Below are 24,905 nucleotides of genomic sequence, written 5' to 3' on the forward strand. Positions count from 1 at the left end.
CTTTTTATTAAAATTTTGTTTTTTTATTCTTTTTTTTATATTTAAAGCACTATTTGAGTGAAAAGAAACTCATTTCAATCGATTCGCATGAAAATAAAACAATTTTTTAAATTTTGCTAATTTGCTCAAAAAAATGGCAAGGGGTACCCCTTATGAAATTTTCAAGTTGAAAATATTTTTTTTATTTTTTTGTTATTTTTTATTCTTTTCTTCTTCTAAAACATTATTTGAGTGAAAAGAAACATATTGCAACTAATTCGCATTAAAACATATCAATTTTTTACATTTTGCTAAATTACTCAAAAAATGGTATGGAATTTGGTTCCTCGAATAACTTCTGGCACAGACATCTGAGGGCATGGCCGTCCAAGAAGAAAATGTAGCCATTGATGCCATCTATCGACCACAGTTTAAAGATTGACGATCCGTTTGAAAGGGACCGAGTTATAGACAAAACTTGGTGCAAAAATGAGGAAAATTTTACATTTTATCAAACAGGGTATGGAACTTGGTTTCTCGAATAACTTCTGGCACAAACATCTGAGGGCATGGCCGTCCAAGAAGAAAATGTAGCCATTGATGCCATCTATCGACCACAGGCAAAGATTGGCGATCCGTTGAATGCCGACAGAGTTAGAGACAAAACTTGGTGCAAAAATGAGGAAAATTTTACATTTTCACAAACAGGGTATGGAACTTGGTTTCTCGAATAACTTCTGGCACAGACATCTGAGGGCATGGCCGTCCAAGAAGAAAATGTAGCCATTGATGCCATCTATTGACCACAGGCAAAGATTGGCGATCCGTTGGATACTAATCGAGTTATAGGCAAAACTTGGTGCAAAAATGAGGAAAATTTTACATTTTCACAAACAGGGTATGGAACTTGGTTCCTCGAATAACTTCTGGCACAGACATCTGAGGGCATGGCCGTCCAAGAAGAAAATGTAGCCATTGATGCCATCTATTGACCACAGGCAAAAATTGGCGATCCGTTGGATACTAATCGAGTTATAGGCAAAACTTGGTGCAAAAATGAGGAAAATTTTACATTTTCACAAACAGGGTATGGAACTTGGTTCCTCGAATAACTTCTGGCACAGACATCTGAGGGCATGGCCGTCCAAGAAGAAAATGTAGCCATTGGTGCCATCTATCGACCACAGTTCAAATATTGGAAATCCGTTGGATACCAACCGAGTTATAGACAAAACTTGGTGCAAAAATGAGCCTTGGAGATTGGTAAATGTATAGATTTTTTTGATTTTTTTAATGTTTTGTATGCTTTTTTATTTTAAAGCATTATTTGAGTGAAAAGAAACTTATTGTAACAATTTCGCATGAAAATAAAACAATTTTTTAAATTTTGCTAATTTGCTCAAAAAAATGGCAAGGGGTACCCCTTATGAAATTTTCGAGTTGAAAATATTTTTTTTATTTTTTTGTTATTTTTTATTCTTTTCTTCTTCTAAAACATTATTTGAGTGAAAAGAAACTTATTGCAACTAATTCGCATTAAAACATATCAAATTTTTACATTTTGCTAAATTACTCAAAAAATGGTATGGAATTTGGTTCCTCCAATAACTTCTGGCACAGACATCTGAGGGCATGGCCGTCCAAGAAGAAAATGTAGCCATTGATGCCATCTATCGACCACAGGTTGAAGGTTGGCGATCCGTTGAATACCGACAGAGTTAGAGACAAAACTTGGTGCAAAAATGAGGAAAATTTTACATTTTCACAAACAGGGTATGGAACTTGGTTTCTCGAATAACTTCTGGCACAGACATCTGAGGGCATGGCCGTCCAAGAAGAAAATGTAGCCATTGATGCCATCTATCGACCACAGGCAAAGATTGGCGATCCGTTGGATACTAACCGAGTTATAGGCAAAATTTGGTGCAAAAATGAGGAAAATTTTACATTTTCACAAACAGGGTATGGAACTTGGTTCCTCGAATAACTTCTGGCACAGACATCTGAGGGCATGGCCGTCCAAGAAGAAAATGTAGCCATTGATGCCATCTAGCGACCACAGGCAAAGATTGGCGATCCGTTGGATACCGACCGAGTTATAGACAAATCTTGGTGCAAAAATGAGCCCTGGAGATTGGTAAATGTATAGATTTTTTTTAATTTTTTAATGTTTTGTATGCTTTTTTAAATTTAAAGCATTATTTGAGTGAAAAGAAACTTATTGTAACAATTTCGCATGAAAATAAAACAATTTTTTAAATTTTGCTAACTTGCTCAAAAAAATGGCAAGGGGTACCCCTTATGAAATTTTCGAGTTGAAAATATTTTTTTTATTTTTTTGTTATTTTTTATTCTTTTCTTCTTCTAAAACATTATTTGAGTGAAAAGAAACTTATTGCAACTAATTCGCATTAAAATTTATCAATTTTTTACATTTTGCTAAATTACTCAAAAAATGGTATGGAATTTGGTTCCTCGAATAACTTCTGGCACAAACATCTAAGGGCATGGCCGTCCAAGAAGAAAATGTAGCCATTGGTGCCATCTATCGACCAAAGTTTAAAGATTGACGATCCGTTGGATAGGGACCGAGTTATAGACAAAAATTGGTGCAAAAAATGAGGAAAATTTTACATTTTCACAAACAGGGTATGGAACTTGGTTCCTCGAATAACTTCTGGCACAGACATCTGAGGGCATGGCCGTCCAAGAAGAAAATGTAGCCATTGATGCCATCTAGCGACCACAGGCAAAGATTGGCGATCCGTTGGATACCGACCGAGTTATAGACAAATCTTGGTGCAAAAATGAGCCTTGGAGATTGGTAAATGTATCGATTTTTTTGATTTTTTTAATGTTTTGTATGCTTGTTTATTTTAAAGCATTATTTGAGTGAAAAGAAACTTATTGTAACAATTTCGCATGAAAATAAAACAATTTTTTAAATTTTGCTAATTTGCTCAAAAAAATGGCAAGGGGTACCCCTTATGAAATTTTCGAGTTGAAAATATTTTTTTTATTTTTTTGTTATTTTTTATTCTTTTCTTCTTCTAAAACATTATTTGAGTGAAAAGAAACTTATTGCAACTAATTCGCATTAAAATTTATCAATTTTTTACATTTTGCTAAATTACTCAAAAAATGGTATGGAATTTAGTTCCTCGAATAACTTCTGGCACAGTCATCTGAGGGCATGACCGTCCAAGAAGAAAATGTAGCCATTAGTGCCATCTATCGACCACAGGCAAAGATTGACGATCCGTTGGATAGGGACCGAGTTATAGACAAAACTTGGTGCAAAAATGAGGAAAATTTTACATTTTATCAAACAGGGTATGGAACTTGGTTTCTCGAATAACTTCTGGCATAGACATCTGAGAGCATGGCCGTCCAAGAAGAAAATGTAGCCATTGATGCCATCTATCGACCACAGGCAAAGAATGGCGATCCGTTGAATACCGACAGAGTTATAGACAAAACTTGGTGCAAAAATGAGGAAAATTTTACATTTTCACAAACAGGGTATGGAACTTGGTTTCTCGAATAACTTCTGGCACAGACATCTGAGGGCATGGCCGTCCAAGAAGAAAATGTAGCCATTGATGCCATCTATCGACCAAAGTTTAAAGATTGACGATCCGTTGGATAGGGACCGAGTTATAGACAAAAATTGGTGCAAAAAATGAGGAAAATTTTACATTTTCACAAACAGGGTATGGAACTTGGTTTCTCGAATAACTTCTGGCACAGACATCTGAGGGCATGGCCGTCCAAGAAGAAAATGTACCCATTGGTGCCATCTATCGACCAAAGTTTAAAGATTGACGATCCGTTGGATAGGGACCGAGTTATAGACAAAAATTGGTGCAAAAAATGAGGAAAATTTTACATTTTCACAAACAGGGTATGGAACTTGGTTTCTCGAATAACTTCTGGCACAGACATCTGAGGGCATGGCCGTCCAAGAAGAAAATGTACCCATTGATGCCATCTATCGACCACAGTTTAAAGATTGGAGATCCGTTGGATACCAACCGATTTATAGACAAAACTTGGTGCAAAAATGAGGAAAATTTTACATTTTCACAAACAAGGTATGGAATTTGATTCCTCGAATAACTTCTGGCACATACATCTGAGGGCATGGCCGTCCAAGAAGAAAATGTAGCCATTGATGCCATCTAGCGACCACAGGCAAAGATTGGCGATCCGTTGGATACCGACCGAGTAATAGACAAATCTTGGTGCAAAAATGAGCCTTGGAGATTGGTAAATGTATAGATTTTTTTGATTTTTTTAGTGTTTTGTATGCTTTTTTATTTTAAAGCATTATTTGAGTGAAAAGAAACTTATTGTAACAATTTCGCATGAAAATAAAACAATTTCTTAAATTTTGCTAATTTGCTCAAAAAAATGGCAAGGGGTACCTCTTATGAAATTTTCGAGTTGAAAATATTTTTTTTTATTTTTTTGTTATTTTTTATTCTTTTCTTCTTCTAAAACATTATTTGAGTGAAAAGAAACTTATTGCAACTAATTCGCATTAAAATTTATCAATTTTTTACATTTTGCTAAATTACTCAAAAAATGGTATGGAATTTAGTTCCTCGAATAACTTCTGGCACAGTCATCTGAGGGCATGACCGTCCAAGAAGAAAATGTAGCCATTAGTGCCATCTATCGACCACAGTTTAAAGATTGACGATCCGTTGGATAGGGACCGAGTTATAGACAAAACTTGGTGCAAAAATGAGGAAAATTTTACATTTTATCAAACAGGGTATGGAACTTGGTTTCTCGAATAACTTCTGGCATAGACATCTGAGAGCATGGCCGTCCAAGAAGAAAATGTAGCCATTGATGCCATCTATCGACCACAGGCAAAGAATGGCGATCCGTTGAATACCGACAGAGTTAGAGACAAAACTTGGTGCAAAAATGAGGAAAATTTTACATTTTCACAAACAGGGTATGGAACTTGGTTTCTCGAATAACTTCTGGCATAGACATCTGAGGGCATGGCCGTCCAAGAAGAAAATGTAGCCATTGATGCCATCTATCGACCACAGGCAAAGATTGGCGATCCGATGGGTACTAACCGAGTTATCGGCAAAACTTGGTGCAAAAATGAGGAAAATTTTATATTTTCACAAACAGGGTATGGAACTTGGTTCCTCAAATAACTTCTGGCACAGACAACTGAGGGCATGGCCGTCCAAGAAGAAAATGTAGCCATTGGTGCCATCTATCGACCAAAGTTTAAAGATTGACGATCCGTTGGATAGGGACCGAGTTATAGACAAAACTTGGTGCAAAAATGAGGAAAATTTTACATTTTATCAAACAGGGTATGGAACTTGGTTTCTCGAATAACTTCTGGCACAGACATCTGAGGGCATGGCCGTCCAAGAAGAAAATGTAGCCATTGATGCCATCTATCGACCACAGGTTGAAGGTTGGCGATCCGTTGGATACCGACCGAGTTAGAGACAAAACTTGGTGCAAAAATGAGGAAAATTTTACATTTTCACAAACAGGGTATGGAACTTGGTGTCTCGAATAACTTCTGGCACAGACATCTGAGGGCATGGCCGTCCAAGAAGAAAATGTAGCCATTGATGCCATCTATCGGCCACAGGCAAAGATTGGCGATCCGTTGGATACTAACCGAGTTATCGGCAAAACTTGGTGCAAAAATGAGGAAAATTTTATATTTTCACAAACAGGGTAGGGAACTTGGTTCCTCAAATAACTTCTGGCACAGACAACTGAGGGCATGGCCGTCCAAGAAGAAAATGTAGCCATTGGTGCCATCTATCGACCAAAGTTTAAAGATTGACGATCCGGTGGATAGGGACCGAGTTATAGACAAAAATTGGTGCAAAAATGAGGAAAATTTTACATTTTCACAAACAGGGTATGGATCTTGGTTCCTCGAATAACTTCTGGCACAGACATCTGAGGGCATGGCCGTCCAAGAAGAAAATGTAGTTATTGATGCCATCTAGCGACCACAGGCAAAGATTGGCGATCCGTTGGATACCGACCGAGTTATAGACAAATCTTGGTGCAAAAATGAGCCTTGGAGATTGGTAAATGTATAGATTTTTTTATTTTTTTAATGTTTTGTATGCTTTTTTATTTTAAAGCATTGTTTGAGTGAAAAGAAACTTATTGTAACAATTTCGCATGAAAATAAAACAATTTTTTAAATTTTGCTAATTTGCTCAAAAAAATGGCAAGGGGTACCCCTTATGAAATTTTCGAGTTGAAAATATTTTTTTTATTTTTTTGTTATTTTTTATTCTTTTCTTCTTGTAAAACATTATTTGAGTGAAAAGAAACTTATTGCAACTAATTCGCATTAATATTTATCAAAATTTTGCTAAATTACTCAAAAAATGGTATGGAATTTGGTTCCTCGAATAACTTCTGGCATAGACATCTGAGGGCATGGCCGTCCAAGAAGAAAATGTAGCCATTGATGCCATCTATCGACCACAGGCAAAAATTGGCGATCCGTTGGATAGGGACCGAGTTATAGGCAAAACTTGGTGCAAAAATGAGGAAAATTTTACATTTTCACAAACAGGGTAGGGAACTTGGTTCCTCGAATAACTTCTGGCACAGACATCTGAGGGCATGGCCGTCCAAGAAGAAAATGTAGCCATTGATGCCATCTATCGACCACAGGCAAAAATTGACGATCCGTTGGATACCGACCGAGTTATAGACAAAACTTGGTGCAAAAATGAAGAAAATTTTACATTTTCACAAACAGGGTATGGAACTTGGTTCCTCGAATAACTTCTGGCACAGACATCTGAGGGCATGGCCGTCCAAGAAGAAAATGTAGTTATTGATGCCATCTAGCGACCACAGGCAAAGATTGGCGATCCGTTGGATACCGACCGAGTTATAGACAAAACTTGGTGCAAAAATGAGCCTTGGAGATTGGTAAATGTATAGATTTTTTTGATTTTTTTAATTATTTGTATGCTTTTTTAAATTTTAAGCATTATTTGAGTGAAAAGATGCTTATTGCAACCGATTCGCATTGAAATAAATCAATTTAAGAATTTTTGCAAAATTTCCCAAAAAAGCGTAAGGCTATAGCCTTAGGAAATTTTAAATGGCTTCGCACAATCGCTCCTGTGTGTAGCGCTCCTTGTGGTACGATAATTCGCTTCTGGGAGCGCATCGCACAATCGCTCCTGTGTGTAGCGCTCCGTACGGAGCTACCTCTTTTTCGCGTGGGCTGTGCGGGAGCGCGCACAATAAGATGAGTGGAGCGATAGAGGTACTTTTTTCGCTCTTGACCTAACACTAGTTCTACAGAAGATTATCTGATATTCTGGAACAAATTAGGGAATTGTTACCTTCTCTTTCTCACCATTTATAAATAAAATTTATGCTATTGAATAGCTCTCAAGCTCTAATAATACTAGTTTTGCGATAACACGAATTGTGAAACAACTAAAACATTTGATAAAAGCTCTGCATAAAAAGGTATTTTTACAGTATAGAATACTAAACATTAAAAAAATTATAATATTTGAGAGGAATCTTTTTTTTAAATGTTGAAATAGAAAACTGAAATAGATGAGGAAAATAAGTCTCTCTCTTTCACTCTCACTCTTTCTCTCTCACTCTTTCTCTCTTTTTCTCTCTCTAGTACGTCCATAGCACGGCCATATAGTCAGTCTTTGCTACTATAGTAAGCCTTTTCTGCGGAGAGGCGGTCCGTATGGGATTTGATTCCCGGTCCTGTCGTGTGGAACCGGTCCTGTCGTGTGGAACCGGTCCTGTCGTGTGGAAATCCTCTTGAATAGGTTTAGGTCGATAATACACGGAAATTGAATAAATATGGTCAAATAAATGAATAGTATTACGGCCCAACCGTTCTTGATTTTCATTTTTATTCTTATTCATAAGAAACGCCCTGATCGTATTGCTATAAAAACACCGTTCTTAGTGAATAAAAAAAATAAAACAAAAAAAAAGATTAATGACAACATTCAACTCAATTGTTCAATAAATCAAATTTGTTGATAACATTGATTTTATTAAAGTGATTGCCTTATCACTGTACATTAAATTTTCCCAGTGGCTCCATGAATCCATGAGCTGAAATGCTTCATGTACTTCCCTGTTCAATTCATTGCCAACACCGTAAATAACGCCCAACAGGTTTTTATTTCAGCGTGTAATCGCGACTCCACTCCAAACTGACCTCCAAGAAGCCATGTCTCACACTGCCTGACCGTAATCTAACCGGACGACGAAAGTAAATGGGCGTCAGCAAGCAAGACTTGCGTGTGTTTATGTCGCACCCGGGAAGATCAAGAAGTACACGTGTAAGTTTATGTTTACTGCCATCTAAGCCAAGGTTGGTAAGATTATAGCCCACGCATGGCGCACCTGTACCGTTAACCGCTCGATAAGAACGGAACAACTCCCGGCTTTGTGGTACAATTTCTCCCGGGTTCTTTTCGTCCAGCTGGGTTGGGTATGGATGATGTCCCTAACAATTGCTTTGCGTGATCAAACTAATTTCTAGGATGTGGGAAAAACTTTTCTCTTCCACCTCGGTAGCACACACTAACGCGCGAGTAAAGCTTAAGAGCACGAACCACAGGTCGAAGGGTAATGATGCCTGACAAAGCACGTCAGTCGAGCTGACGGGCTGATGGAATATCAGCCAAAGCGACTCGAAACTGTGTTCGCCCTTGCACTATGGGGGCTGATTTATGGTAACGCGTCTCATCGGTCGCCCTTGATGAGGAAAAAGTTCCCACTTCCCCTAATTCTCGGCTAATTCCTAACCGAACGCACCCACGCATGTAGAAGTCGCAAACCTTCAAGGTGAACGATTGCCTTCGACCATTTTTACACGTCCTACAGTATGCGAGGGGAAGGAACTCGCGCGCAAGGTGACTTTGCAATTAGCGATTTAATATTTATTGTGTTTACATTACTGTGCGGAAAATGTGATTAATGTCGGGATGAGCCTAACGAAGCCCACCTTTCCCATGAGATCATTAGGCGACCCGGTGCGATCTGCAAAAGGCGTCGACCGGATAGCCCGTCGACCGTATGGAAGTTAAATTTCGATAGAATTAGCTTTATTAGGATGGGGGTGGGTGGGAAGGAAATTGAATAATGCCAAACAAACAGGTGGCGGGGAAGAATGGAAGAATCGTTTCGCGTATTAGGCGGAAAGGAGATTAGTTCCTTTGACATGCCAACACGGCAACCTTACCGCATCGAAAACGGTGGCGTCAAAACTTCTTCCGCGGGTGCGCGGGTACAAAATGGTGTTACCACCACCGCCGCCACCGGTGGTGAAGCGTGACTATGCGTGGACTTACTCGTTTATTATGCAAATTAGGTGTGGCATTTCGAGCACACCGTCGGGGGGCAAGCCCTGGGAAGCGTCGGTCTAATTAGAAGGCAGCAACAATACAGCCAAATTCCCGATGGTGTCGGATATTGAGAGTGTTAGCGAATATCTTCGCACGTGCATTCACTCAGCCGTCAGCTAAGCTTAGGCGGTAGTAATTTTAATGAAGAGGAAAAGAGATTTCTTCAACTGGTAGGTGTTGTTACGGTTTTGAACATTTAAAAGCGTTAAATCTAGTATGTAACCTGTTCAAGATCACCAAGAAAAGAAATAAAAACCATTAAAAGTACAAGTCAAATCAAAGAACTACCAACACTTTCAAAGGAGGCTTACTTTTTTTTAAAACCTCTTTTGAGTAAATTTAAAATTTAAAATCCATATAGATTATTATTTTTAAAAAATGATTTTATTTCTACATTGGCCATACGTTGCCGAGCGGCAAAGGTCGTTACATATTGAGATCTCTAACACTGTGCAAAAATTAATCTCGTCGACAACCAGTTCTACACAAACAAGCATTATCATTTCACGTACGAACCATTTGTAACTTCAATAAAGATAATGGTCATACATGGGACGTGTGTGAAAATGGGGTTGCAAAACAGTTCAATCTACCCCCGAATCCAGAAAGGAATTGTTTTACAAAGGAAAACCTAGCACAATGGACCAAGTTGACAGTGTAATGTAACATATAAAAACTCTCCTAACAATGCTATTGGAATGCAAAGCTTGGCAGGATTTGTGACCTGTCGTTTAGTTCCCGATGGCTGCTAGGCCTACCAATAGATCTACAAAGGAAGAAGAAAAAAAGTGCAAACATTCTTTAGGCTAAATTGTGCTATCGAGGCAGAATAGGCAGAGGAGACAGGACAATATAACCTGAGTGCAAATCCAGCCACACCGATCCTTAAGCTTTCGAACATTGGGAATAAGTAGCGAACCATCTCGGCTTTTCTTTTTGCAAAAAGGAAACTAACAATATCTATGATAATTTCAGATCCGGTATTTTGGATTTGTTGAGTTCCGTGTGGCTATATCTAATACATTTACCCACCCGCCTCCCGGTAGGTTCGGTAGGGCTGGAATAAAGCTAGCCAGCTTTGTGTGCGACTCTTTCGCATACTAAATCCACCCCCCCACCGTAAGAACGGTTGTCTCGTGACAGCAAAAATAATACTGGACCTTTCTGGGCTCAATCTTACTACGATTGCATTTGGATTTATGGTCCGTTGTTTTTTTGTTGTTTCTGTCGCAGGTTTAAGTTTTGAAAACCTGCCGTCCAGCTTCCAGCAGAGCAAACGGATGAGCTTTAAATTGTGTTTGTTGTACGACGCGCTTTCGAAACGTCACTGTATCGTTTGGGGGCTTTTATACAGGTTGAAGAAACAGTCTTGCTATATTCCCAGGAGCTTCAGCGAATCGTACTGCATCTACTACATTATGAACCCCAACCCCAAACGTACAGGGATGGACACAACGAAGAAAAATGCCTTTCTTTACTGTCGCACATCCTGCCCGGAAGGGCACGTGCAGACACAGAGCGTACGTGTTCCCGATGTGTTCCAAATCCAAAGACCCGAATACCCCGGCTACCACGGTGTGTTTTCAAGGGTCGATCGGTGCTTCTCAGACTAGAACATCTTCACAGTGCTGTGTTCGTTGTCTTGTATGGGGAAAGTTCGACAACAGCCCGTATCTGAGTACGGTGCATCCGAAGCAGGGAATGAAAATCCCTTTTGCAATGTATGTATATTTGATGCCGGTAGACATTAAATTTACATGTTTGCCTTCGTCGCACCAGGATAAGAGGGGATTGACTTCTGAAGATGCCTCCAATTCCTTCCTTTCACCAGATGGATAACAAAAACCTACCCCAGCGTGCCCAGGTTTTGGGACCGTAATCGTCCCGGCATTCATCATCGTTTTGCTTGTGGAGCTTTCTTCTCACGTACCAGCACCCTTGTCGGCTTTCGTTTTTTTTTCTTCATCTTCGAACGACTTCTGTAAGAAAGGTTGGATTTATTAGAAGACGGAACAATTTATGGATATTGAAGGATAAATCAATTTCGGACAAATTTTCATCAGCAGTTGTCCCAACTTTCGGACCATTTTTGGTGAGGTTTTTCGCCGGCACACATTCACATTCGCCACACGTTCTACACACCACGCAGTTGTCCACTGATCAGGAAAAGTTCTCGGATATTGTTTCTTCGTTTGGAGTCAACCAACTTCCATCTAAACGGCAACGAAACACATATACGCACGCGGGGTTCCGAATGGTTTTCGATCGTCAACTTGGTCACGTACAAACGTTACATCGTTTCCGGCTTGCCGGTAGCCATACTGACCGGTTGATTCATTGGCTCAATGTTCACGCAGCAGCGGCGCACTACCAATCATCATCCTTATCAACAATCATCTTCGATTGTGGCTTCGAACCAGTGCTTCCGAACCGGTTCATGATGGTAACGGTGGGAGCCATTTTTCTCTTTTGTTTCACCGAACAATCTACTTACTGCAGCTGCAGCATCTCAATTTGTGTACGATCATTTTTGATTTGCCGTATGCAACGAATTGGCCTGCTTTCGTTAAGATGAATCGTGACGAATTGTGGTGAGGCTAGGATGGAAGTCTAATTTATTTACGTTTCCCCATGTGGATAGGTATGTCAATCAGAATCATTGATATGACGAAGGAGCAAATCTTATTTATTAAGCTTGCAGAAGGTGGTCCCATAAATGGTCTATCTGAAAAAAATAAAAGAACACAGCAGATACTATTTTATTTATACGCCCAAATGTATGCAACCTGTAATACTATTTGTTATTATTCATAATATTATTGTCTTCCAGGAGTTGAATATTTTCCTCCATTACTCATAAATTCTTTTTTTGAATTCTTCATCAAGATTTATATTGCTTTCCGAAGTATCTCACATTCCAGATTGCCAAGTAGAAAACATTATTATCAATGCACTACGTTATCACTTTCCCTCCGTTCCTCGCATCAATTTCACATCCCTCGAAAACATCATTAGACCAAACATTGCTGCGAAACCATATGCGAACCGACATTTACTGCATCGCCGTGAGCACGTCAGCACCTCGGACGAATGTAATAAATAATTGCACACAGCGCTCTCCATAAATAGCCATTTGCCTTGTGAAGCAACAATGCCGTTGCAAATTCAAACGGCAATCACCTTTTCAACGCAAACTACAATACACGGCGCAACACACATACACACAGGTGCATGCTCGATTTTGCACATTAATCCTAAGCCACACAAAACCGGATTGTTACCTTGTGCAGCCGTATATCTTTTGCGTTCCCGGTTGTCGGAAATGACAAAAGGGTTTCTGCCCTGCCCTGTAAACCGTCTGCTTCCTTTAGTAGTGTTTGTAGCGAGGAACTGCTGCTGCTGGAAGTGTAGTTTAGGTAGGGAGCATTCCTGCTTCTACGCTTTTAATGTTGCAACAAACTAGTGCCGAACTGGGTTCCCGATGAATGATAAGGCGTTAGAATCGAACTAATTGCAAAGTGCTTCATCACGTCCAGGGTCTTATGTTTTGCACTCGTTCAGCTTCCGCTTTCAGCTAGATAAGTTCAGATGTCCAACTTTTCTCCCTTTCTTGCACGTTACCCACGGTACACCGATTGGATTGGAAATGTGTTGCCTGCCTATTGTGTGTTTGTATGTGTACATGCAGGCATTCAAAATACAGCCTCATATATTTTGCAAAACCATTTCAAAACATCAACCTCTCCACTCGTTGGCTTCCCTTTTCATTCATTCCGCCCGCCCGGGTATGGCTAATGACCTGCGTTGGTGGTCCATTTCGCAAATATTGCCATCGAACATCCATTATGCTCGGGTTGCTGCTCCATTGCAATCGGCTTTCCCAATCCATTCATTGACACCAGTTCCGGCATCAAATTGCTGCGAACAAACGAGTGCACATCGTCCCCATCGTATCACACTCTCCTCGAACCGTTTCTAAACAATTCCACATGTCCCACACGAGTTTCGGAGGCACACACTATTGACTGCTAATGATTGATAACCTTATGTTCGTGCTGAACATGGCCCGTACCACAAAAACCTTCCCGATTCAGCTCTGATCTTACCTGAATTCGCGATTCAACTATCAACAGTGTACAGTTCGGTACGTTTTGTGGCCTTTCCTACTTTTGCCATATCGTGTCACAGCAGTCAACTTCACGGGGATTGCATTTTCGTGACAATAACCTGTTCCAGCGGGAGACTTTGCCATACCATAAAAAGGAGTAGGTGAATGGAAACGAGAGGTTTCCGCGTTCACAAATCGCACAATAATATACACACATACACACACACATGGAAACGTGGCCAGAAGGGTTATGGTGCTGAAAAGTGAGGTAACGCATAAATCCACCAAAATGAAAACGAGCCGCGTGTCTCATAAATTGTGAAAGAGTGGATTGAATGATAAATTTGCGCCACTTGCGAAATAACCGCTTACTCGTTTGATTTGCCCATGGCTCAATGGTACACTGTTCTAGATGCTGGATCGGTATGGCGTGCGCCATAGGAACCGACAAAGGATTAGAAAGGGAATGTAACGAATCGAAACGTCTGTCGACGATGCATTCATGTCACATGATACTTATGAAAATAGTTTTACACAGACTGTTACCAATTTTGCGAAGAGTGGCACAACTATTTTCATTCTCTTTTTGTTCTTTTTTTTCTCTAACTCGTTTAAACATCAACCAAAACCTATGTTTTCTGCTTTTAATTTAATCACGTGTCCCATGTTTTACACATTTCAAGCAGGTATTAAAAATATGTACAAGAAAGAAATTTTTATAAAATATTTGAATTGTAATAACATTAACAATTAAAATTACCCCGGCCGTTCTATCTGAATAAAAAAAATAATTAAAATTATTTCAATGGGGGAAAAACAGAAAAAATCAAAAGTGTTTGATGCTATAAAAAATGTCAAACTAAGAATTAAGCGCATGGTGGAGGCGCCTGGTTGTTTTCTGTTTCTTAAGAACTGTCTAGCCAAATCAAGCTTTATTTTACAAAGTAGGCGGTTGGTTAGTCTTTGATAGGGGGGAAAGTCCCCAGTGAGTCACAGTCTAGATATGATACTCGATCCTGTCGTGTAGAACTTGCGCCGTTTATCACATAACCAACCGGGCCACTCCCAAGGAGGCGCCTGATGTATTTCAAATATTTTTTTTTGTTAACTAATGTTAACTCTAATAAAAAAAATGTTATTAATGTGCAACGAAAATATTCTTATGCTTTTCCAACACAACATCCACAAGAGATGTGTTTGTGCCTTTTTATTTTTGGTTTTGTTGTTTGCCTTTTCAGGAAAGTCTATCCTGCGATTCGGGCCATATGGGATTTTGCATTTAAAAATCGAAAACAATGACTGACTTTGAATTTAACGTTTAAAATTAATGTTAAATTCAATTAATATAACAAATTTCAAATTATTACAAATATTTTTTTTATATTTTTAATATATCTAGTTTTTATCGTACCAAATTTTATGAAACATTTCAGAAAAAACATCTCATCTTATTTGTACCTATGTGGTTTGAAAATATAAGCCTTTTATACCGATTAGCACCCAACATAAAAATACTTACTCCATTATCGTCTCACGAGACATTTTTTGTTGCGTTTACTTTCATAACAATGTACCCATAAGTTCCTTATCGACCTCAGGCTAGAGGATTTTGAAACATGTTAATCGACGAAAGGATAACATGCTGATCTAAAATTTCCTTTCCCAATTTTAACAAAAATTCCGAACCTCTTCCATTTTATATTAAAATAAACATAAACTTACCTTAACGCTTGAAGAGCTTTTTTCCCCTCGAGATTGCAAGAATACACATACCGAAAGCACGAGGTAACGAGCCTACAAGAAGGCCAATATGGGAAATATTGTTACAACTCTGTTGATGTTAAGGTTGAAACCAATATCCGGCCTAGTGCTGCTGGGCCCGAAACGTACTTCATCCGTAAGGGGAAATTAAAAAATAATATTTTTCGTCACTTTACGTACCTTGGCTTCGGTAAATCCGGGTACCGGTCGTGTCCTGGCCCTGGTTTTTCGTAGCATCACTTTTCATTCTTTCCTTCCTGTGAGTACATATCGGTGTGTTTGGATTATAAAACACCGGAATGCATTTTTTTCTCTCTGCCATTAGATCACTTGTACCGATACGATACAGGTTGATTTTGTGGATATCTTTTTTTCTTTTTTATGCTGTTAGCCTGTTATCAGAACCTTTTGTTATTGTTATGCTTAGGAAGGATACAAGCTCAAGCACCAATTCGTAGCGATATTCGGATCCCTGGAACTGTCCTCAACCTACAGTTCGCTCGGTGTAGAACATCATTTGGAAAACACCACAAACACATGTCCTTGTGTGTAGTATTTCGGGCTGAGCTGGTGTACCTTGTACCGCCCTGCATAAGGATCGTTCTTCTTTCTGGCACATTACACCGCGATGATGCCGACAGTTGATTTCACCGTACGAACATTCCAACAATGAACCGTAATATTTTGAAAGCAACATCATTAAATGTAGCATAAACAACGCACACACTGGCGTTTAACCGCAATCCCCCAGTTTTTCCATCGAATGGCTCCTTTCCACTCATTCGGTGGAACCGTATCATCGGTGCGATATGTGCGCTTGGTTTTCGGTGTTTCGACCCAGAAAGCGGACACTTCTCGTACGGAAAATGTCCAGACCAAAAACCCTCTCTTCAGCATTATACAACGGTCACAAGCACATGCCGGACAGCATCAGCAGCCCCGTCAGTGTCATACCACGATGAAACATTTCACTCATGTTGGCGTGAAAACGGGGTTGAAGATGGCATTAAGTTTTTGAACCACAATGAGGCAGAGAGAGAGAGAGAGAGAGAGAGAAAGATTGTTTGCATACGACGGTTCCGACATCGTACCGCATGCGGTTGGTTCCCTTTCCCGATGACGGTAGCGTGATGATTTGTTATATGCTCGAAGCCTCACACGAAGGGAACGTCATGTGGAATGAAAGAGGTTCATGTTGGTGGTCAGCAAAATGTCATCACCCGAGTTGAAGACAAAAATCGAACAGAGAAAGGTTATACCTCCAGCGTTGCTTTTGTGTGTAATTATGGGAATGAGTTTACACAATGTTTTGAAACAACAATGATCAAATAATTCAATTACTCTTTTAAGGAAGAACTGCAAGTTGAAGTAATGAAATTACTATTAATGCTACCAAAGGCCATTTGAAGTGATAAAATATATGAAAAATTAGGCTCAAGCGAGTATTTTTAAGTTAGTCTTTTGTATTATATCCTAAATTATTCGTTGAAAATTTGCTACAATGGAGAACGACTTGCTCTTTTACAAAAAGATTCAAAATGTAAAAAAATAACATGACATAGCTTTGAAGAAATCCAATAAAAAGGAATGAGAGATTTAAATAATTTTAATAATTAAATGTCTCTATAAATAATCATTTTAAAATCAGTGACCTCAAAGTAAATAGCCGCGCTATATACTATTTTAAAATACTTAAAATAAATTATTTACAAATCTCTTTAAATAATTAAATGTTACATTTTGATAGCGACAGTACACAGTTGAACCCCTGTTCGTTGTGTCTTTTAAGTCGTAATAAATATTTTTTGACTGCAGTAGCTATATTGGAACATTTAAAAGAAACCTTTTAGTGACAACAATCGTCTTTAAAACCAGTTTATGAAAGTGTTCAAATTTGTTCAAAAAACTGTTTATAGCATCCAATAAAATTCCTTCTTCGAACTATTAAAAACATGGAATAACGAACGAAAAACATTGAAATGTTTTAAAGTGAGATAATCCATCTCTTTTTCACGTAAGATAATCAATTAAAACTTCTTTTCTTTTGGATTATTAAAGTCCTGAATATTTCTGTATCTGACTTCATATCTGATGTACTTGATATCTTCATCTAATCGAAATAAATTGCATTTTCTGAACATCAGATTACTAAAATGCTTCGATCGATAACTTTTATTTTAAGATTAAATATTCTTCAATATTTCCTTAGCAAGTACAATGTATAGCAACAACCATTCAACGATGAATTCACACGTTTAATGTTTTACATATCTATTGTCGTATCATTTCCTCCCATACAGCTGACTGTAACAAAGAGTGTCGAACGTTTCACATCAATCCCAACTGTGGTCACCTGCCTTCAAGCACGCGGAAAAGGAAAAGTTCACTTTGTCGGCACAGCTTCTCGCATTAATCCGTTACTTTATATGTACATATAAATTACCACCGCACTGTTTCCCTATCTCGGCCCCAAAAACCGTCACACCGATCCGGTGGACAAGTGTGTACACAGCTTGACGAAATTAGAATTCCAAGTAATTTGTAGCCTGAGTACGGTATATAGTGCACCGGCTGGACGGCAAACCTTCCCGTTCGAGATGTGCACCGGACTGACGTTCGTTGTCAACCGTTGTTGGTTGGTGGGTAGCATGATTGTTATTATGCGAAACAAACCACAAAACTCGGAATCGGATTCGAATGGTAAAACGATGCCAGACACGGGGCTAACCTAATGTTGGCAACAACAACAACAACCAACTCCATTTGCTAGTGTGTGGCAGGAAGGTAACAACAATATCAACAACGGATCCGATCTCTACATTCGACTGATGAACAACCGGAACAGCCCATTCCGAGGTTGACCATTACCGGTTCCGTACATTAACGGTCTGATGGTTTGAGGTAACGTGTTGAATCCGATTCCCCGTTTCGACAGAGATATTCGAGCACTTCGAAAAACTGGTGCCAATTTTGGGTTGATTATTCTCGTCTGCCCAAAAAAGCGCACACACACACGGGTGCATCCTTTCCACACACGGTGGGCACCATTAGAAAGCTACGCTCAATGACACTTTGACACAGCAACTGGTGGTAACCACAGCGAACCGATGGCAGCTGGAAACGTCAGCTAACGTCTTTTTGGTTCACTTTTCGCATCAGTTTTTGGTGAAATTGCACAGCGAAAATTAATGCATTTCACCACCCCAGGGCCGGGCACATGTCGAGTTCGTCTTTGCAGCCTTTGTGGCGTCCAGACATATCATTCCGAGCATAAAAACAAAAGCAAAACACCCACTGGCTCACTGACGAGTTTGAAGCATCTTCGGTCTCTAGAACGGTTGCAGCACCACACTGACAAAGAGAATTAACGTTTGAGGTTTTCGAGGCGTAATCGGCTGGGAAATTGAATCGCTAATGGATGGGCCCGTTTTCGGTTGAATTGATGCGAAATAAGCGTGAAGAAATCCATGCAATTATTTTGAAAATTGTATACAGAAGAAATTGTGCTTACTATTTTAAAGCTAACTTAAGCTCAGTCTCTCAAGTCATGGAGATATCCCTTGGTACGCTTGATGCTTTCAGGAAAACATTAATTTTTATATGCCATTTGCATTTTATGAGCTTAAAAATCTCACTGCACAAAATGGGGTCAAACCTAACGAATACCGTACGCTGGCAACGGAACCTTGACATTCTCGTGTTCTCCGCCAACTAACTCTCATGGTTGAGGACAATAAACAGATGCATGCAGAGTGCAGTGCGCGCTTTTTAGCAACCGTACCCAACCAAGCTTAAAACGGGTTAAAGTGCATTAAATCATTTCGAAGGAAAGAAATCACGCTTCGACTGCGTTGTGCCAGTGGTTGCAAAATCCTGGCTGTATCCGGCGTAAATATCGAACGATGTCGTCGTGATTTTTTACGACCAAACTCATCCAGCGAGAGTATATGCAACCCGATTTCGGAACTTTATAGCTCCCCGGGATCTTTTCAGCTCATTCCTTAACTATGATGATGCTTATGTTTAGAAGCAAAAGCTCCCAATGCTTTATGACAGACCATCAGACCACTCTTCACGAATAGGGCTGCATCACTCTCGTACGCCATGAATCGCCGCGGAAAGAAAAATGGCAACCATCGGGATTTTTGGTACATCTTGAACGAAATTCTTCATGAACCGTTAAGCCCTCTCCCTTCTTTGGGGTGGGATTTTAATTTCTCTCATTACTCAAACTCCATGTAAAACCCCGTTACCGACGAAGGGAGGAGAACCCGTACCCGTCAACAAAATTTAATGAAATCCCGTTTCATGCCCTTCGGCGAAGGCGAACATTATGGATAATTTATGCAATCATTGTAGACCGAAAGCCCCAACGATCCAGCGCACCATTCTTACCATTCTCGGGGCACGAGAATTCGCTGCTTTGATGGGATCATTCCTGTAATCGTTTCTTTCTGCCTTTAGAGACAGCACGGTTCCGGAACGCAAGCGGCACGAGTCAGAATTCCAATGCAAGCGAAAGAAAAACCAACCATGGAGATCCATAAAAAAATACTTCTTGCTTCAAATAACAACAAAAAAACAGGCTCATAATTCGCTTCATGCCTTTCTTGGCATCTCATACATTAGCGCGCATCAAGAGGGACAGGCAGTGTTTTTTTCCCAAGCCGTACACGACTGGGCTAAACGCACAGCCACAAAACCTTGGGTTAAATTATTCATTGCAATTAAAAGCTCGTTGAATCTTTACTGTCTAAGTTGGGAATGGTTAAACAATGGATCCTGGTTCGGTATAGCTTAAGCAATAAATAATGTTGAAACAGTATATCAAAAGAACTACTCCTCAATGACCTCTAAACGCCTCTTAGGAGAAAAAAAAGAGTGACTGAGTGACTGTATATTTCAAATTGTGATATTTTTAAGAACATATAGCTCGATGAGATGACAAATGTTTATCTTATTGTCTTAAGATATAATGATTATTGGAAATTCAGAGGAGTTCTCCTTGATGACACATGTCTTGAAGCGTCAGTCTTGGAAGAGTCCATGCTCCTTCAGTAGCATATTTGTATGTATGAGTCCTGATTGGCTATCGAATCTACTTTTAACAGTTCCTACCAATAAAGTGGCTAAAACACAAAAAGGTGTATAACGTGTCCACAGTCACATTAACAATTCCAAATCATCTTAGGCACAAATCGTATCTAGATAAACACTCTAGATAACTTGTTATAGAAAAGAGATGGATGTTGAGATAGAGCTGTTTCGCGATGTAGATATCCTAAAGGCTGCCAAAGCTTGGGTCATAAGATGAGGGTGCTGGACTCATGCCCAACCAAGCAGGTGCTCGTAGAGGAGCACAGCGAGCTGGATGACTGGATCAGCTGTAGTGGAACCTGTCGGAGATCGGATGCACCCTTGGATGGAGGACTGCAGCCTTAGACCGAATTTCCTGGAAAAGGATTGGGGGCCTGGTCATGTCTTCGCGACGTGCTCGACCATGAGCAGACCAAGAAGAAGAACAAGATTTCTAACTCTGTCATTTAAAGTACAGAGAAATAAATACATGCATGTAAAGACTACAAAGCAATGACATCTGAGCAGAGACACTATGATGACCTTGAGAATCAACTATAGGATGCATATATTTACTAGTTTTCCTTGCGAAAATCCTTAGATCTCTCCAAACCTTATTTGACAGATAACATATGATACATCTGGTGTATCAGATGTTTGAAGAGAGATAACTAATCTTCACTCAAACTAATAATGTTTCTAATGGCGTTCGTCCAACTCATGATTAATTTTAATAAAATGAAAACTTTTGATACTCATTTTGACATATAACACTTGAAGTCTATGTGAGTATCCAATACTAATCTGCTACACATGGGACTTTTCCCTGGATCAGAAATCTAAAACAAGATGTTGCGTTCTCACGTTTTTTTAAATGTCCTCCAAGTTACAAGCACAGTACGAAGTTTAATCACATAATATGTACAATCAAATTACCACAAAGTCTATGATTACAGAAGTACCCTTGAATCGGTAAATGCACCAGTGCTCCGGAAAATAATATGCAGTAAAATGGGACAGTACTCCAGTATTACCGTTGCTGGGACGATGAGTTATTTATTGAACGTTCATAATCTGGCCCAAGCTATTGTCAGCACCTGATGCAATTCACTTGAAAATCACTCGCTGTTCCCTGTAACGAGCAAAAGCAGAGGTAAACATTTGGTTGTTTGGTTAAACAGAACTACTGCACCGTTTGTGTAATAACTATCATTATTATTATATCCACTCATTTCATGAATATCATCGCAATCGTAAGAGGTAAAGAACATTTTCATAACGAACCCATATAAAACAGCATATTGCCCATCCAGATCCAGTGTGCAATAGGTCAGTTTGCAGGTGATTGTACGCATCATGAAGCTGCTGCAAATTGACGATCCTCGTGAAGTGATCCCGATCGGTTGCCGGTTGCTGACGCTGTTTGGTTTAGGGCGAGACGAAAAGCCGAAACTTCTGTACTGGTGTCAGGTTGTGTTTTATCTGGTCTTTAGTCTTGTGCCACGCGTATTGGTAAAGATTGATGATACGGTAATGCTGTTGCGGTTGGGTTCCGAGTTAGCCTTTGTCTCTTACTTGTACTCGCAAATATTGGCCCTTTACTTTCGACGGGAAAATCTGTACCGGTTGGTTGATATGCTGCAACGGTGTGCTAACAAGCGCTACTCGGAAGCCATTGACACGTTTCTGATCAAATCGAATGGCAAAGTTAACAAGTTTTCGGTGACCTGTTGCAAATGTTTTTTCCTCCTATACATCCTGTACTGCGTAATGCCTCCGATAGCATCGACTGGCGTTTACATTCGTAACACGCACAATTTAACAAACGAGCCGGAAGAGTTTATCATATCCAGTGAAATGAAGTATGGCGCTAAATAAGTAAAGTGTCTTATATTATACCTATATAAGTGTATATTTCTCATACTCAGCCTTTACTACCTGGACATTCGCTTCAATGTACTGCACTTTGCCTTCTACACGCTGATCATATGCTTGTTGACGGTCACCTCCGCATCTTCACTGTGCATTAAGGACGTGATGGATGTGTCCGTCATCAGGATCACATGCCTAATGTTTCAAGTGACCGCAATGCAGATACGTGAACTGAAGGAACACATCTCACAAACCCAACTCAGCACCGTCATCGACTCGCATCGGGACACTTTGCTGTGCGCCCAGAGCTTACAGGACACTCTCAACCTCTCGCTTCTGATTCAACTTACATTCTGCAGTGCCATATGGTGTCTTATGCTTTTCTACATATTGCTGATGGTACGGTAATAACTTCTTCACAGAATACATAATACTGTAGCACTTCTTTACTCCTTTCTGTAGGGATTTGACTCAAGAATTTTAAACGTACTCATACTGCTGCTCATTGTGACAGTGGAAACCTACACGTACTGCACACTGGGAACACAGCTAACTGATAAGGCTAGTGATGGATAAAATTATCCAAACCATGGGCTTATTGCAAATGCTAATTGCTCTATTCACATTTCAGGGTGAAGAAGTGTTGATGGCCCTTCAACAGCTAGCCTGGTACGATCAATCGATCACCGTACAAAAGCAAATTCTCTTCATGATTCATCGTTCGCAGAAACCCATCATCTTGACCGCCGGGAAGCTTTTCTACGCGAATGTATTGCAGTTCAGTGAAATGGTGCAAAAATCTTACTCATTTTATCTCGTTTTGAAAAATGTGTTTTAATCTTATAATAGGCTGCACATTCACACATGGGATTACAGAATTGATTGCTTATAAAGCCACATCTTAGACGATTTTCTTAATAGCAAACATGTGGATGGAAGCCATTAAATTCTTAGAATTATCAAGTTATCAAACATTTCAACCCATCAAGATGAAAGAATTTGGGATGTTGTGGTAAGTCGGTTAGATGGGTAATCTGGTACAAACTTTCGACAACCGCCTTCTTGTGGTTTTACCTTTTCAAACTTATCGTTAACTTCTTGCTGTGTCTTTTACTCCACACGCATTTCAAGGTTTACATAAAGTTAAAATTTCAATGTTTTTAGATTGATTTGCACTTAAAGTTAAAAATAAATAAATGATAATAATCATTCTTTGCTGTAATATATTTGTTTAAAATGTTTATGTAGCCCTTATAATACCAACGTGCATTACCTTTTGTGGCGAAGTTACTGAAAATTGTTGGTTTTAAAGCTAGTAATTTAAGCAATGTAACTTCAGCAACTAATCATGGCGAAACATAAAACCCCAAAAACAATCAACTCATACCATAATTCTTCCCGCCCAGCCGATAAGTTTCATGCATGCAGAAGCATATCCTGTTTATGCGTTATTACTTTGTCAGAGCAACTCCCCAAAGGCCCTAAACGCCACGTACGTAAATCCCTATGCAAGTTGTATAGCAAACGACGCTACATTGTCCCCGGGTTTTCTTGCACGCTCACATAACATCCCGTGTCCCACTTTCCAGCTCAAGATTTGATGTTCCGCTTCCGTTTTGCTGTTTGTTTTATTGTTTCAAATCATTCCCTATAGGGTGTAAAGTTACTGCAATGCAACGACAAACGAGAAAATTGGGACAGTATTTATTAGCGAATAAACGTGCGATTTCTTTTTCGCTGCTTCCTTCTTTCTTTTGTTCCCATGCCAAAAGAAAGCTCACACCATGCCCTGGAGTGGATTCAATTCAATTCCTACCACTACGAAATGTCCTATCGAAAAATGGGGTCACATATTTTTAACGGGGTGCTTCAAACGGGGATTGGGGAAACAGGAAAGCAAATTTAACGACCCGTAAAAATTCATTCCCGTTTTGGCGCGATGCAAATGAGTTTGCCGGGGTGATTTGCTTGCCACCGTTTACGCTCGGGACAGCATGGAGGGATGTAAAAAAAAAAGATAGGCAATTCGTGCCTTACGGGTGGGACTTAATGAAAGAAAAATCGTAAAATTTATCGAAATTGATTGCTACAGTAAAATAAATATAATTTCCATGGGGAAAAAGTGTCATTCTATAAATCGTAATTTGTAAACATGGCAAATAAAAATGACAATTAAGTAAAAATATTTAAAATACAACAGAAATATATGCTATTGAAGTGTTTTTTTATTTGTTTAGCACATTTATTGTACACTATATTTATACATATAAAATAATCGAAGTGAGAAATAATTTTTTGTGTTTTATAAGTTTTATAAAAATAAATGAGTTGTAACGACAAAAGAACCTTATTAAATTTGACAGTAAATTATTTCGTATTCCATATTATTGTATCATTATTAATCCATGAGTCAGTATTAGAAGCCATGTCAGCTTTAAATAATTAAAAACGATCTATAAACCTTCACAAAACCTTTCCCCTAAGACGGAAATGTGAAGACAATTCATTCCAGAACCGTTCGTTCATCAACATTACGACCTCCTGCCAACAGATCATTACAACCCGAAATTTCTCTGAAACTGGCAATGAATAATTGATATTATAAATATCCTTCCAGTGCTGCCGCCTTTGGTACGCCCCAACCATCCCTTTGAAGAGTGGAAATCTGTCCACTGAATATCTGG

General features: G+C 39.3%; 1 protein-coding gene and 1 long non-coding RNA gene across 2 annotated transcripts; both read left to right on the forward strand.

The window, feature by feature from the left end:
* The first annotated feature begins 231 nt into the window (after positions 1–231).
* On the forward strand, positions 232–7,002 carry LOC125761951 (uncharacterized). The gene is made up of 3 exons (XR_007418148.1): positions 232–1,662; positions 5,238–5,427; positions 5,997–7,002. It is a non-coding gene; the product is annotated as an uncharacterized LOC125761951 (long non-coding RNA).
* A 14,703-nt stretch (positions 7,003–21,705) lies between these two features.
* LOC125774970 (uncharacterized) lies at positions 21,706–22,886 on the forward strand. The gene is made up of 3 exons (XM_049445347.1): positions 21,706–22,211; positions 22,278–22,620; positions 22,684–22,886. The coding sequence occupies exons 1-3, from the start codon at positions 21,706–21,708 to the stop codon at positions 22,795–22,797; spliced, it is 963 nt and encodes a 320-aa protein (XP_049301304.1). The 3' UTR covers positions 22,798–22,886.
* Positions 22,887–24,905: the final 2,019 nt, after the last annotated feature.

The sequence above is a fragment of the Anopheles funestus genome, chromosome 2RL (assembly GCF_943734845.2).
Source record: "Anopheles funestus chromosome 2RL, idAnoFuneDA-416_04, whole genome shotgun sequence".
Classification (NCBI taxonomy): Eukaryota; Metazoa; Arthropoda; class Insecta; order Diptera; family Culicidae; genus Anopheles; species Anopheles funestus.